This window comes from Porites lutea, chromosome 9 (genome assembly GCF_958299795.1).
Source record: "Porites lutea chromosome 9, jaPorLute2.1, whole genome shotgun sequence".
NCBI lineage: Eukaryota > Metazoa > Cnidaria > Anthozoa > Scleractinia > Poritidae > Porites > Porites lutea.
In genome coordinates, this window is record NC_133209.1 from 32,440,443 (window position 1) to 32,454,559 (window position 14,117).

The 14,117-nt window shown below is 38.9% G+C and overlaps 1 protein-coding gene across 1 annotated transcript; it reads left to right on the plus strand.

The window, feature by feature from the left end:
- The first annotated feature begins 803 nt into the window (after positions 1–803).
- Positions 804–13,901, plus strand: LOC140949284 (ran GTPase-activating protein 1-like). The gene is made up of 15 exons (XM_073398517.1): positions 804–1,018; positions 2,017–2,144; positions 2,681–2,740; positions 3,768–3,947; positions 4,825–4,959; positions 5,206–5,307; positions 5,976–6,032; positions 6,432–6,645; positions 8,172–8,437; positions 11,187–11,294; positions 11,884–11,928; positions 12,002–12,050; positions 12,658–12,746; positions 13,206–13,327; positions 13,666–13,901. The coding sequence occupies exons 1-15, from the start codon at positions 841–843 to the stop codon at positions 13,733–13,735; spliced, it is 1,803 nt and encodes a 600-aa protein (XP_073254618.1). The 5' UTR covers positions 804–840; the 3' UTR covers positions 13,736–13,901.
- Positions 13,902–14,117: the final 216 nt, after the last annotated feature.

Genomic DNA, 14,117 nt, shown 5'->3' on the forward strand with positions numbered 1-14,117 from the left:
CTCTTGTTCCCCGTTCTTTGCTCCGAAACCGCACGGAAACACTTGCTACGCAGGCTAATCAGATGTACTGTTCTCCACCCTCAAGATCGGCGCGGCGCAGATTCGCCCCGTTACAGAAATCGCGTAGCCTGAATTTCATCTGATTGCTTCGAGTCATTTCCTACGACTCGAATTCAGGCTAGAAATCGCGCCGAAATCACCCATTTCTTGTGTGTGAACAGAAGCGTTGCCGGCGCGAAAGCTATCTGGTGTAATGTTAACGTAGCCTTAGTCCTGGCTATGCATGTTCACACTAGTGCCTGGCACATGATACCGAATGGGTAAACATCACGTGGCTGAAATGGGATAACCTGCGATCAGGCGTTTTTTTTTGGGGGGGGGGGCAGGGGGGGGAACGGGGAAAAAAGGGGAAGAACGGACCGCCCGGATCGCAGGTTAGAAATGGGAAAACAAAACATACAAATTAAAAAAGGTCTATTGGCTCTCGCCTTAACCGAGTTTCCTGGAACCTTTCAAAACGTTGCAAATCGTCTACATGAAAAACATTGTTTTGAAGTTAGCCCGGCTAGGCGGGTCACTTCTTGCCGAGCCAACTTTTTGTTTTTCATGTGAACCGTCCGCCTCGTTTTGTAAGGAAAAAGTTAGCCCGTTCAGGGTTGCCTGCGTAGCAAGCGTTTCGCAGGCTAGCTCAGGAAGCTAAGGGTTCTTCTTACTTGCGCCCGCAAACATGGCAGCTTAAACACAAAATACCATGCGCTAGCTTTCAGGCTTCTCGCTAAAATTATCTTTTGCCGCCTGTGAAATCGTTCAAAAATTTGTTCCGATTTTACCTTTTTTCGCATGAGCTTGAAGCTTATATTAGACTCTAAGCGAAAAGTTAACGTATTATTTTTCCAGATGGCTGGCACAAAAGACGACGTTCAAGGCGTTGCAGAACTGTTGGCAAAAACGAAAGTTGAGCAAGTGAACGTCGTTAGTTTCAAAGGAAAAAGTTTTAAGTTAGACTCCGAAGATGACGGTAAGAAATAAGCTTAAGCCTTTCGTATCCTAAAGGTGCGAAGAAAATCAGTCTTAATAACCTTCTGTAAAAGAACTTGTCGCCAGGGGTTTTTATCATTCCTTAAGTCTATTTTGTAATTGGCTGTAGATGACATGGGACGGATATCAATTAAGCGGTATTAATAGTTTGGATCCAATACATACATGTGCTTATCTGCTTGGTTCAGTATTGTCTATTTATCATAAGTATTCATGTGATATTTGGTTCAAACCATGGTCAATTTGCTTACATGTTTTACTAGTTTGGTTAACTCGCTTACCACATGACTCGAGTTAATAAACCCTTCCACAGCGAAAATACATCAACACTACTAGAAGTGCCTGGTGGTAGGGGGATGGAGGGGGGGGGGGCGGAGGTGGGAGTTTTTGCACCACACCACACTACTGTCTGAAAGGATTTGTGACTTTCCAGAGCCATACTTGTAGCTTTGTGGTTTTTCAGCTTAGAATCACTCTTGAACCTGGCAAATGTTAATACTGTTAGTATGGCGTTCTTTCCGGCATTGATGGTTAATTTAGCTAACTGCTTAATAATAATAAAATAACAACAATAATAAATCATGTTGTTGACTATTGACGGCAGTGCTCAGTCATTTTTGACAGCCAGGAAAAAACAGCCTACAGATTCAGGCTAAAAGCTGTGATTTTATTGTGAACCCTGTGCTCTATTCCTCACCGTGGTAAGCTTGAGTAAAAAAATTCCATAACCCTTCATTTCACATCAAAATTATCCCTGTCAGTGTTTTACCATTGTCGTTGTGCTTGTCTTCGTTGCTGGGGTAGTTTCAATTCATATTATTTCTTTTGTGTTACTTGCCAACATTTCTTGAATGTCTTATATTGTTCTTTCAAGGCTTTCCTGAACATACCCTAAAATAGCCATTGACAATAGGTACAATGTAAGTTGGACATAGCTGATTCATAATAATTTTTATACATAGTTTGTTTAATTTACAGCTGTAGAGGTTGTAAATGTAATCAAGGCCAGTAAAGATGTTCAGGCATTATGTTTGGAGGGTAACACCATAGGTGTGGACGCTGCTAAGGCCATTGGAGAAGCACTTTCAACAAGAAAAGAATTGGAGGTGAGCTGTTAAGATTGGCGTCCATAATTCATATTATGAATACTGAGATCTCACAAAAAAAATTTTGGCAGGGTTTCCGGGGCAAGCATGCAGCTCTCACATTTTGCTTTGTGATTGATTTTGATAGAAGAATGACTTGCCTGCACCCTTGCCCACTGAGCAAGAGTCCAAGACTACCAGATGGGCCTTTTTTCTACAATCAGGGACACACACTTGTTTAAAATGCGTGCTTTTATCAAACGTTTAGTTAATTTATTATTTTACTCCTTTTAAACTCTGTAAATCCCCTCAACCCCCCCGAAATCAATGTTGTCTGAAGTCAAAGAAAGACTTGAGGGTTCAAAATACAACATTGATTTTGGGGGGGAAGGGGTTGGGGTAGATAGGTGAAGGGGATAGGCCCACTTTGCAAAAAGGGGACATTTTAAGGAAGTGTCTCAACACTTTTGTCCCTCATTTTAGCTCTGCTAGAAAACAGTGATGAAGTAACCTTTAAATAGAACTGAATGTGACATTGCATCTGATTTATTTTTCAGAGGGCACTGTGGAGTGATATCTTTACGGGAAGGTTAAGATCTGAAATTCCGCTGGCATTGGTATGTATAAACCATAGATACATGTATTATGCCAAAAAACCCTGTCTCTCCCAAGAATGCTTCAAATCCGAGTTCAAGAAAATTTAAAAATTCATTTTCTGAAATTATATGTTTAATATCTACTGAAATAAAGTGCTAGAGTGTGTGTTTAGAAACTGGCACACCTTTTAAGATCCTTTGGAAAACACAAAATTCTTAAGAAAATGCTTCAAACTATTTTTATTCTTTAAAAATTATACTGAAAAGCAAAATGTCCATAGAGTTTGTATGATAATTTAGAATAGTTGTGAACACAACAGCATTTTACTGTATTTTCAGACTCAAAAGTTACAACTACCGGTACTCTACATTGTCATTATTTCTGTGTTCAAAACAAGCCTGCATGGGGGTGGAAGGGTTTACCAATTGATAATAACCTTTATTTTAAGAGGTTGACACCAATTACTATAAAAAGTATTCTCCCTAGTGGCCCTCTAAAAACAAAATTGATAATAATAAATTACAACAGTCGTGATAAAAAGCCTATTTACAAATAGTTATAATTATAATAAAGGATCTTTAAAATTCTAAACAAGTATTCTCCCTCCCTAGTGGCCCTCTAAAAACAAAATTGATAACAATAAAATTACAACAACATTGTTCATTTCTGAAGTAGTCATGTACTTATTGACTAAGTGGGAGGGCCGGACAGGAAAATATTTGGCTCGAGGTCTGGACGTGTGGACTTATAAGCACAGCGAGGTCTTTGCGTCCTGACCGAGATCCAAATATTTTCATGTCTGGCCTGACCTAACTCAGTCAAAAAGTGTTTTATCTTGTGACTATTATGTTTGAATTTTTCTGATGGAACTAACCTGCATCGATCAGTAAGCTTTTCTAGCAGAGGTGTAATTGTTTTTCCAGTCCTATCACCTGACGGGTAAGGCCCTCATACAGGCCATTTTTCATATGGTTTTCCAACAAAATTGCGCGTCGGGCTGTACGGGTCATATGATCAAATGTTCTTTTCTCTGTTTTGTTTTTTTAGGGACATCTTAGTGACGGTGTCATAACAGCTAATGCTCAACTTGTTGAACTAGACCTTAGTGACAATGCATTTGGTCCTGATGGGGTGAAAGCATGTGTAAAGCTGCTAACAAGCAAAGCCTGTTACTCATTAAAAACACTTAAGTTAAATAATAATGGCCTTGGTGTTGGTGGAGGCAAGGTTAGTGCTTGTTAGAAAATTTAATCTTAAAATGAGAAGTGGGAGTGAAACTGTCAGACTGAGTGTAGTGGAGGTTGTACTTGTCAGTACTTCAAAACAATATTGTTGAGGTGTTGGAAGTACAGTCGAACCTCGATTTAATGAAGGGCCAAGGGACTGTAAAAACTTGTTCTCTATAACAAAGATTAGTTTATATAGGTTTTTTCCATATACCGGTAATTATTTTCCTACTAGTAATAACCAAAGGTTACAAAGTGTGGGCGACAATGATCAAGGGTCAAAACGCTTTTTCTCCAGCGTGCTTTGCGTAAGTTTTATGTGACAGATGGTCAAAACATGCATGATCAGATTACGAGTGATAGAAGGTCCAAAAGTGCGTGATCAAAGTGCATTCTGTTCATTCCACACATTCTTAGTGGAAATCCAAACGAATGCTCATGGCTACATACATGCGACGCATGCATATTAACAACCTGGATATTAGGATTGCGGGCTCCTCTTGTCGCCTGCCATTACTGGGGTAAATAAAGTCGTTTGTTATAATGAGGACTTTTGTTATGAAAGGTTTGTTATATCGAGGTTCCACTGTAACAGAATTTGTGATGAAGCTTGAGAAATGCCTATTTATTTCATCTTCAAATTGACTGGTCTGGCCAGTTAATTCTGACTTTTGGTTAGCACCCTAGGATATCTATACAGGTCCAATTTAAGTAAAAATAATGTTTAGCTTGTTATTCCCCCTTACTGATATGACAACTATTGAATACTGTGGAAAATAAAATGATGTTATTTGTTTACCAGTAACACCTAAGAACATGAAAATGACACTTGTAAAAACCTGAATTTTGTGTGAGAGAATATTTGGTCATTTTTGTAGATTCTCTCCAAGGCTCTGATTGACTGCCATAAAACCAGCTCAGACGCTGGTACCCCCCTGCAGCTTCAAGTGTTCATATCTGGTAGAAATCGACTAGAAAATCCTGGTGCCACATCATTAGCAGAGGCTTTTCAGGTAATGCATGGAACAGATGTCATGTAATAAGAGGCATTACTGTGTGTAGTACGTGTATCATGTACTGCTATCTTTTAATCAAATCCACACTACATTGTAAATTCATAAACTTCATGTTTCTGATCATCACAGAACTTTGCTGTGTTTTGTATCACTTGTTTTGCTTTTCTTAATTGCTTGATTAAACTTGCTATTGGATATTTTTAATACTTCAATTTGTTTGTTTGTTTGTTTGTTTGTTTTCAGACAATAGGGAGTCTAGAAGAGGTTCAAATGCCACAAAATGGAATCCTTCATGAAGGAATAGCAGCCTTAGCAGAAGCATTTAAATCCAATCCCAATCTCAAGGTCTGTAAACTGTCTATTTATTGACAATCTTTCACTGTTTTTCATGTTCCTGTACGTACACCTTATGAAGATGAGAAGCAATGGCCAAGTGGTTGACGACTTGAACTTTAGACCTGTAAGTCTGTGTTCAAGCCTCACCATGGCATTGGTTTTTTAGACAAGAAAATTTGACTCCACTAGTCTAGGTGTGTTAATGGGTAACATAAGCAACATACTGCTGTAGGCAACTGTACAAGATCAAGCATCCGGAGTACATGTAGCAATACTCCTACATTGAAGATGCTTCATGCTACAAAAACCACAGGGACGTTAAGCTCCAACCATGTGGGTCTCCTTATCTCATGTGTGCCTTAGTTTTTACCCCTTACCTATTCATCTATTCAGTTGATGCACTAGGCAATTGGAATTGCTGGGATACAAGCAAGGTGCCCAGCTGAATTCTACCATAATCAGAGTAAAACAGTCCAGAGTACTTTTTTAAACACCAAAAATTACCTTGTATAGATGTTCAGTTTCACTTGGTCTTTTCAATGGACAGTTTCTTGTTTATCTGTATTGTTCTAAATTCCTGCAATATAGTCTATGTTGCTTAAGACCATTGTTCTTAAACTGTTATCTTGCCTAAAAGAAAGCACTGATTGCAAATTGTCTGTTGTGTCTTTTTATAGATCTTGAATTTAAATGACAACACATTTACTTCAAAGGGAGCAACAGCAATGGCAAAGGTAAAGTTACCTTTTCATCAAATAATTATTATTTGCTATTATACTTATAATTATTATAAATACTATTAAAGGGGGCAATTTCATTCTATAGTGTATACACCACACCATTTTTAAAGCTTTTGCTAACTGATTTAAGTCAACATTGCAGAAAAGTAACAGCTTAAATCTGCATGTACCCCACCCCACCCCCCGCTCCCCACGGGTTAGGGGGTGGAGATGTATGACATTTAAGACTGCTACCAATGGGGTTATATTTTGATGCTCTGATCTTTGAGACGCTGACGTAAAAAGTTCCTCGTGATCCAACCACTTTCCAGAACTGACTCTGGAGTCGTGATAGATCTTTGTAGGTATATGGAAAGAAATCTTGGTAATTTGTAACAGGCGCTTGTTTTGTAGGTGCTACCAAGCCTTAAAAATCTTGAGGTCATCAACTTTGGAGACTGCCTAGTCAAAACAGAAGGCGCCAAAGCATTGGCAAAGAGTTTACGAACTTCAGTGAATAACTTGAAAGAGCTAAACTTGTCTTTTGATGAGATAAACAAAGAAGGAGCATTGGCAATTGTTGAGGCTTTGGAGAGTAAAGATTCTTTGAAGAAACTGGAATTAAATGGTGGGTATACAAAGCAGGTGGTTTGTTTAGCTGCGGCCATAGTACAGATTGTCCCCATTGTCTGCCTTTATGGAGAAAATGTGTATTTATACTTTACAGGAAGACATAATAGGGCCCCGAATGTAGTCGTCTACTTTAGCGTTCTTTCATAGGTCGCTTAGGAAAGGAGTGGTGGCCTGGGTAGGAAGTGCCTGCACAAGCGCTTGTGTAGTAAAAGGAGGGTTAGAGTTTGACCTGATGTTTGTTTTGCTCTCTCTTCACTGGTTTCAGGCAACCAGAAACACAAATTTGAAATAGATAGAAAGACGTTGTTCGAGCTGACATTGATTCTATCACTGAATTGAAGAACAATACAGTACATGGGTGAAGCCAAAATAATATTACAGTGGAGTTCAAAATCCTTTTTCCACCAAACACTCCCGTAAATAGTGCATACATGTACCTTCTCTAATCATATTCGATTTACGGTCATTTCGTTCCATAGTCAGATCGTTCCAAGTCAGATCGTTCCAATCAATAGTCAGATCGTTCCACAAAATGGTCAGTTCGTTCCACAAAAAAGTCAGTTCGTTCCACATATGAAAAGTCAAGTAAATTTTTCTAAATTTGTTGAGTGAACTTTACCGAGAAGAAAAACGTTTCGTTCAGACCACAAGCTGATAAAATAATAATCCATCCAAAGGCGATTCGATCCATCCCAAGTCGTTTGAAAACAAACAAGAAACGATTTCAACCAGCCACGGGCTTTAACATTTAAGCCGCCGCTATGAGAGCTTTTGAGCTAGAGACGATTGATGGTTTTGAAAGATATAGCACAACAAGTAAAAGCTATTCCGTTCTGAAGGTACAGTATTTCGAAGCGCTTGTGACCAGAAGCGCTAGAATTATGCAAATTTTGAAAACAACGCGAGTTTCGAATTACAATCTCGATTTTATGGTAATTTGTCTCGCGGAAAATATAAATGAGCATTGCAAGCATTTTATCGCCTTCAACCTTTTATTAATATCCTTTTTACATGCGGGGACGTTTGGGTCGTCCTAATGACTCCCGCCCCTAAACAACATACAGTATCACAAAAAACAACCTATGTTTTCAAATGAATAATGACCTTAACCTAACGCAAAATCGTGTGAACTAGCGCGAATTATCTACATCGGCTAAACCTATGTTTTTCGGCACCTATATATCCCCTGTATACTAAAGCGAAAATTGAACTTCTAAGCTAATAGGCCCAACCTATGTTTTCTAGACTAGTTTCAGTGGGTGGCGATCAGGCTAGATACGTGTTTTTTCTTAGGCTATCTTGGATTTGTTGATTTAAAATTCTCGCTTTGTTGCTTGGTTATAGTTGGAGCGTTTTCAAAAAAGTTCTGTTTTTGATCGTTTTACAGTTGGCGTAATGCTTAAGCGCGTAAAAAAAAAATGGTTTTCAAACGAAACGCTCTGATGTGTACCGGGTCTACGGTTAACCGCTTCTCAGAAAATCAAAGACAAGAGTTATTCATTATTTGATTTTATTTTACAGGAAATGCCATTGGGGAAGATGGAATTGAAGAAGTTAAGGGCTGGCTTGAGTCAAATGGTCGTCTTGATGCTCTTGGTTCGCTTAGTGATGACGAGGGAGAGGTTGACGATGATGAAGATGAAGAAGGAGATGAAGAACTGGGTGGCGGCGACAGCGATGATGGAGAAGCGGGTGATGAACTGAATCTTAGTGTGACAGGTGTCAGCCTTAAACCAGAGTCACCGCTGCTTGGTACTGATGAAGAAATAGAAAAAGAACTCATCAAGGTAGGTCTGGAAACTAAAGTATATCCAGCGATCATTGTTTAGGAAATTATTGTTTCACTTTGTAGCGTTTTCTTACATGCACTACAGCCAAAGTTATGGATGATAAAAAACGACAGAGTGAGACCTTGATAAATGGGTGCGAGCCTCCTTAACAAGTTGAGCTTCCAAATCCAAGTCATCAACCGTGTTGCAAAGTGGAAATATCGAGCAGACAGCTCACACTTCTCTAAGCATCCAGCTTATTAGAAGCCTTGACTGAGACTAGATTGTGATTACGGAGACCATGCTGAATAAATTTTCTGGTCACTTGAATCTCGAAAATTTTCTTTACCGTCCATATTTTGTTGCACAGGTTAGGTAACCATCATGCCAGCTGAGTGGCATACTCCCAATACCCCGAGGGTGCGAACTCAGAAATGTCTAAATTTCCTTAAAATGTTTGATTTTCTGCGTGTGACGTGGTGCCATTTTTGACAAACCAGAAAAAGTTCCTTCATAAATTGCACTCACAGTCTTATGTTCCTAGGAAGCTGAACAACTATTTTGTTGAGTGAAAGTTTGGCAACTCTCGCTGTAAAGTAACGCTTACATTGAGCATATCAAGCGCTAATTAGTTTTCTGTTACGTTTGTCACAGGGACGTAAATCGCCGAGGGAAGATTCCAATAAAGACTGACAAAGACAACGTGATATACACTACACGTACAAGTCCATCCAATATTGCGGTCTCCTTCAATTCAGTTCCATTTTGCCTAGACAAACTTTGTATTAATTTTACTTTTAGTTACTGAAAAAATATAAGATTAGGATAAAAAAAATGGCATCACGTCACTTAGATCAAGAGCAGTTTAACTGTCAACATCGTGGATAGAATAGTTAGGTTGTTTCCTTTTTGAAATTTTAGCCTGTGTATTTTTACGTAGTTGTTTATTTTCATCGAATACTCTAAGCTTAGCTTTCAAATTTTCTTATTTTAAAAGTCTTCGACTAGCAGCGCTTAAGTTGACTCGGCTGAGAAGGTTACTCTCTTTCCCGGGACAACTCTTTTCTGTATTGTAAATAGGGCCTGAGTGTTTTAAAAGTTGATAGTTTTCTAAGATTTCTGAGAAAAAACAAAGCAATCGCTCGGTGGAATTCGAAAAATTCGTAAGGCCTGGTTCAGACGCCGAACTTTTCATGAGCCGAACCTAATACTTTGGATTAAGCAAATGAAAAGTTGGGCGTCTGAATCAATTACGAAAACACCTGTTTCAATTTGGAACGGCTCAGCCGTTCTTCCCGCCTAGCCCGGCCTAGAATTTCGACTATGGATCGACTTTGGAACGGCTTTGATTCAGACGCCGAACTTTTTGTGTACCGAACCTAACACTTATATTTTTATAACGTTTTTTGTAAGCAGGTTTACTCCAAAGTGAGTATTTTTCCCCTTTTGAATTTAGTTTGGCTGGAATTACGATTGGCGTCTGAATCAACCCGGGCGGTCTAAATAATTTGAGTCGGCCTTAATTCGAATTACTCTAGGTTCGGTTCATGAAACGTTCGGTGTCTGAACCGAACCTAAATGACACACATATTTTCTTACGTTTTCATATTTCTTGACTTTTCGTTTGCAAATCAATGAACTGAAACTAAAAACTTTCATCTCAAAACGGTATACGCTGTAACATAAATCGTGTATAGCTGTACGATAAAGGGGGGTTAATTTAATTTGCCATTTTATTATATTGTATTTATTACTGTGTTCAAAAGTGTAGTTAGACCTTATGTATTATATTCCGCACCATTTCTGGTGAAAATCGAAATATAATTACAATTTAATTATTTATTCTCACTCTCAAAATATACACCGTTTTGAACCAATTATTTTACACACGTTTTAATTTAGAAAAATATCCATTTTTATTTGAAAAGTAGTAGTTACCTAGCGGGTATTATATTGTATTGATATATTAAAGAGTGTGTTATACACTTTGTCTTGTAACCTGGTTTTATGAAATGTGGTAATACAAAAGCTACCAAATAACCCTTAAAATTGTCATAATTACGAGGATTTGTAATATTATGTAATGATCTTTCCAGAAAGCAGGACGAAAAATACTCTTTCATAGGTTTTCGTTTTTCTATCTCCGTGATAAATCTGCCATTAGCGCTCTAAGGGGCCAAGATATGGCTCGGTTTGCAGATTCGCCACGCATAGGCAAGAGGAGGGTAGAGGGCAAAATACGTATCAAAAGTTAGACAATCACATTGTCATTCTTATTCTGTGATGGCTCCACACAAATTCCAAATCAAAATGTAGCTTTATGTTATTCTCGTCATAGATTCAAGAAACTCTCTGATGAGGCTTTGGCTCTATAGGTTTACCCCTTGACTCTGGCATTCCCCCTCCTCCAATCCCCTCCCAGCGTCTCGGCGGAGGGGGTGTGGGCTCCCGCCCTTACCCTCACGCCCAATCTTCTCCCGGTGTCTGGGAGAAGGGGTGTAGCACACCGCCCTCACTCCCCTCCCCCAATCTCCTCTTGGGGTCTGGGAGAAGGGGGTGTGGGCTCCCGCCCTCACTTCCCTCCCCTAATCCCCTAATATAAACTGGGACGTTTTTTTGACAAGTTTCATTTCGTGCTGTAGATAGAGAAAAAGTAATTTTTCTCCATTTAGATGAATCTTCCTTCCTTTTACTAGATTGACCTTTTCTTAACTTCATTGCATTTGCAAATGGTTAATGGTGTTTTTAAATTGATTTATTTGTGTAGGTGACGAACACGGACGTGGTAAAAGATTTCCTTTTGGGACCGACGTTAGAGAGGCTGAAGAAAATACCAATCAAACAAAGGTCTTTTCTGATAGCCGAGAATTTAAGGGTACGCATCTATTTTAATTTATGAGTTATATTTGCTAACTTGAAGTCTAGGCCACTTTCGAGGAGTTAAAGGGACGGCTTTTTCAAAACATGTCGACAAATCGTGGAGTGTCGTCGGAGCAATTTTGGCGTAAAAAAACGTAAAGCACAAACTGAACTATTGAATCTGGACGATGACTAAGAATGGAGAATCAATAATCACGTCAGTGAGTCAAATATTTTACGTTTTCCTAGACTGAATAGCTAAGGAGGTCCGAGTAAGGGCTTTCTTTTCTTCGCCAGTTACAAAGCGTGCACGCAAATTGATTTAACTGAAATTAAAAAATGCAAAAATCTGCAAGATTTTGGATGCGACTCCCTCGAACAGATTGGCTTACGAACTCGTTATCTTTGAGCGCATGGGCAGCAAACATCCAAAAAAGCCGGTTTTTTTGTTGCCACTAAATTTTTGAGGGAGATCGTCAGAAAGTGTCCTAATATTTGCAGCCGAATGCTATTCGGAACTGCCGATAAAAACCGAGAAACAAGAAGACAAGGAAACTGCATTTTTATGTTGAAACAATTGTCTTTTTTTGTTTGTATTTTAACAGGATCATTTACATGATGCAAATGAAGTAGCAAGATTTTTTGTGTCGGTGAGTTTTGTAAACACGGTGTTGTTTTATCTCATTTAATACACTTAACCTGAGCTCAGTGTGCATTTTCCAGGTTTGCGTCATCCTCAAAGATGATAAAACATCCCTTTTGGAGTGTTCAGGTAAGATCGATTGGTTTCTTTTTACGATAGAATAGAATTTTAATATCAGTCAATTGTCCTTTTTAAAATGATTTTACCCGTCAAAGTTGGGAAAGACAATCCACCCACTCACCAAGTTCTCTTTGTCCACTGAGAGGCCGCCGAGCATTCCCAAGTAAGAAAAGTTATCATGCGAAAAAATGAAAATAAAAATATAAACCTAAAATGATTAAAACTGCGAAAGGTTTTTAATACCGTCAACTGACGTGGCACAACTTACTTCGACTCTGAAGATGACTACTGCTCAGGTTGTCGAAACGTCAGTTCAGTCAGTCACTGTCAACAACAGTCCTATAGTATTTAGGACGACGTTCACTCGGACGATTATACTCAACCTACTTATAAGACGATCAAGGTGGATAACAGAACTTTGTGCTATTTTGTTAGTAGAAAAAAATTAAAAACGGATATTATGAAATACCCAATTTGCAGAAAAGCTTAAATTTGCCTGTTTTTAAAAGATACAAACAGTGTTCGATTGCCCAACCTTCGATCGCCTTTCTCTCGATGGGCCAGATATGTCATTTAAGGAACAGGTTTCCGCTGAGCAATTCTGTTGTTGTTTTAGAGCCAATCCTGAAGACAGCCTTTGAATCTGATATGTGTAAGGAAGAAGGTTTAGTCTCCGCCCTTTTGATTCACATGGGTCTTCTCAAGGTAATAACACTGATCAGCTTTAGTGACAGGAATTGTAGCTCTTGTCTCTTCGTTTTGGTTGGCTCGCCAAAAAAGTCGACTTGTGGACAAATCTATGGGGGTCATGGGGGCATGTGTGTTAGCCAGCCGTGGTTGGAGAATAAAATGTGGCAAGTTGAGGGTTGTACGCCTGAAAGTTTCTCCTTGCTTTTCGTCAAGAAATATAGCAGCTCGATCATTGAATACCCGATCATTAAAAATAACAATTATTATAACAAGTCCAATCAAAAGCTCTTATTATTCGTGCCCCGATAATCTCTCCTGTTGACTATGTCTGTCAACCGAAAAGTCGACTGACTTGACCTTAAGGTTGTCGCTTATATGGTCCAAATACGTAATTGTTTTGTAGCTCATTTCTACTACCAAGTGTGATGTGTTGTTGTGTAATTTTATTGTTATCTGCTTCTTTGTTGTTTTTAGGGCGAGGAGAAGGTTGAATCTGCCAAAGACATATCCGGTCCACTGACGGCTTTAGAACATGCTGCTAAACAACCTTATTTTCCCACACATTTAAAATCCTTCTTCATCGCTTTTATTTCAAAGTAAGGAAAATAAAATTTTGAAATAGTTGTTGAAATGTTTAAATAATGCAGAAAAGCAAAGGTAACTGAAGCATGCTTTTCTAGGAAGCGTTCAAGGTTACCTATGATCCAGCTACCAAATAGGTCAGCTAATGCGAAGACACGCGACATTTTGAATTTTACTTCTTTTCGTTATGACTGAACTTAAAAATGATTTACCTTTTTTGTCTTTATCGAAACCTAGGTTTGTTCTTAACACTTGCTCATGATCTTCAAGATTTATCAGTTCCTGGTATTTGATTCTAGCTTGGAATATGGATAGGAAAAACGATATAACCCATCTTTTCTGTTGTTTTCAGGCCCAACAAACTCTTGGAGTCCTGCTCAGAGGCTCGTCATAGATTTTTACAGACGCTCTATCAGATTTGATCGTAGCGCGCCGGGTCCTATTCACCGCTCATCTGAAGCTGCTCCTTCCTGTTGTTTATCCAAGAAACTTGAGTGAAGAACAGAAGCCCAAGATATTTAGTTTAACTGCATGAAATGTAGTTGTCCATGGCGTGTTGTTTGATTACAGTAAATTCTCTTTTATTAATGGACACATCCCTAAAACGGATTCACTAGAGTCGGTCCGTGCTATTCAGTCGTTAGTCATTTTAATTCACTTGCTTTAGGCCGATCATCTGGGGGATTCAGTGCCGGTCCCAATTATTTCCCGTCCAAAAGAGAGAGGGAGGTTTGATTGTACAGATAGTGATATTTCTCCCATCCTCGGAGGTCGCGTCGAGAAAAACGGCGCGGAGAAGGTTTT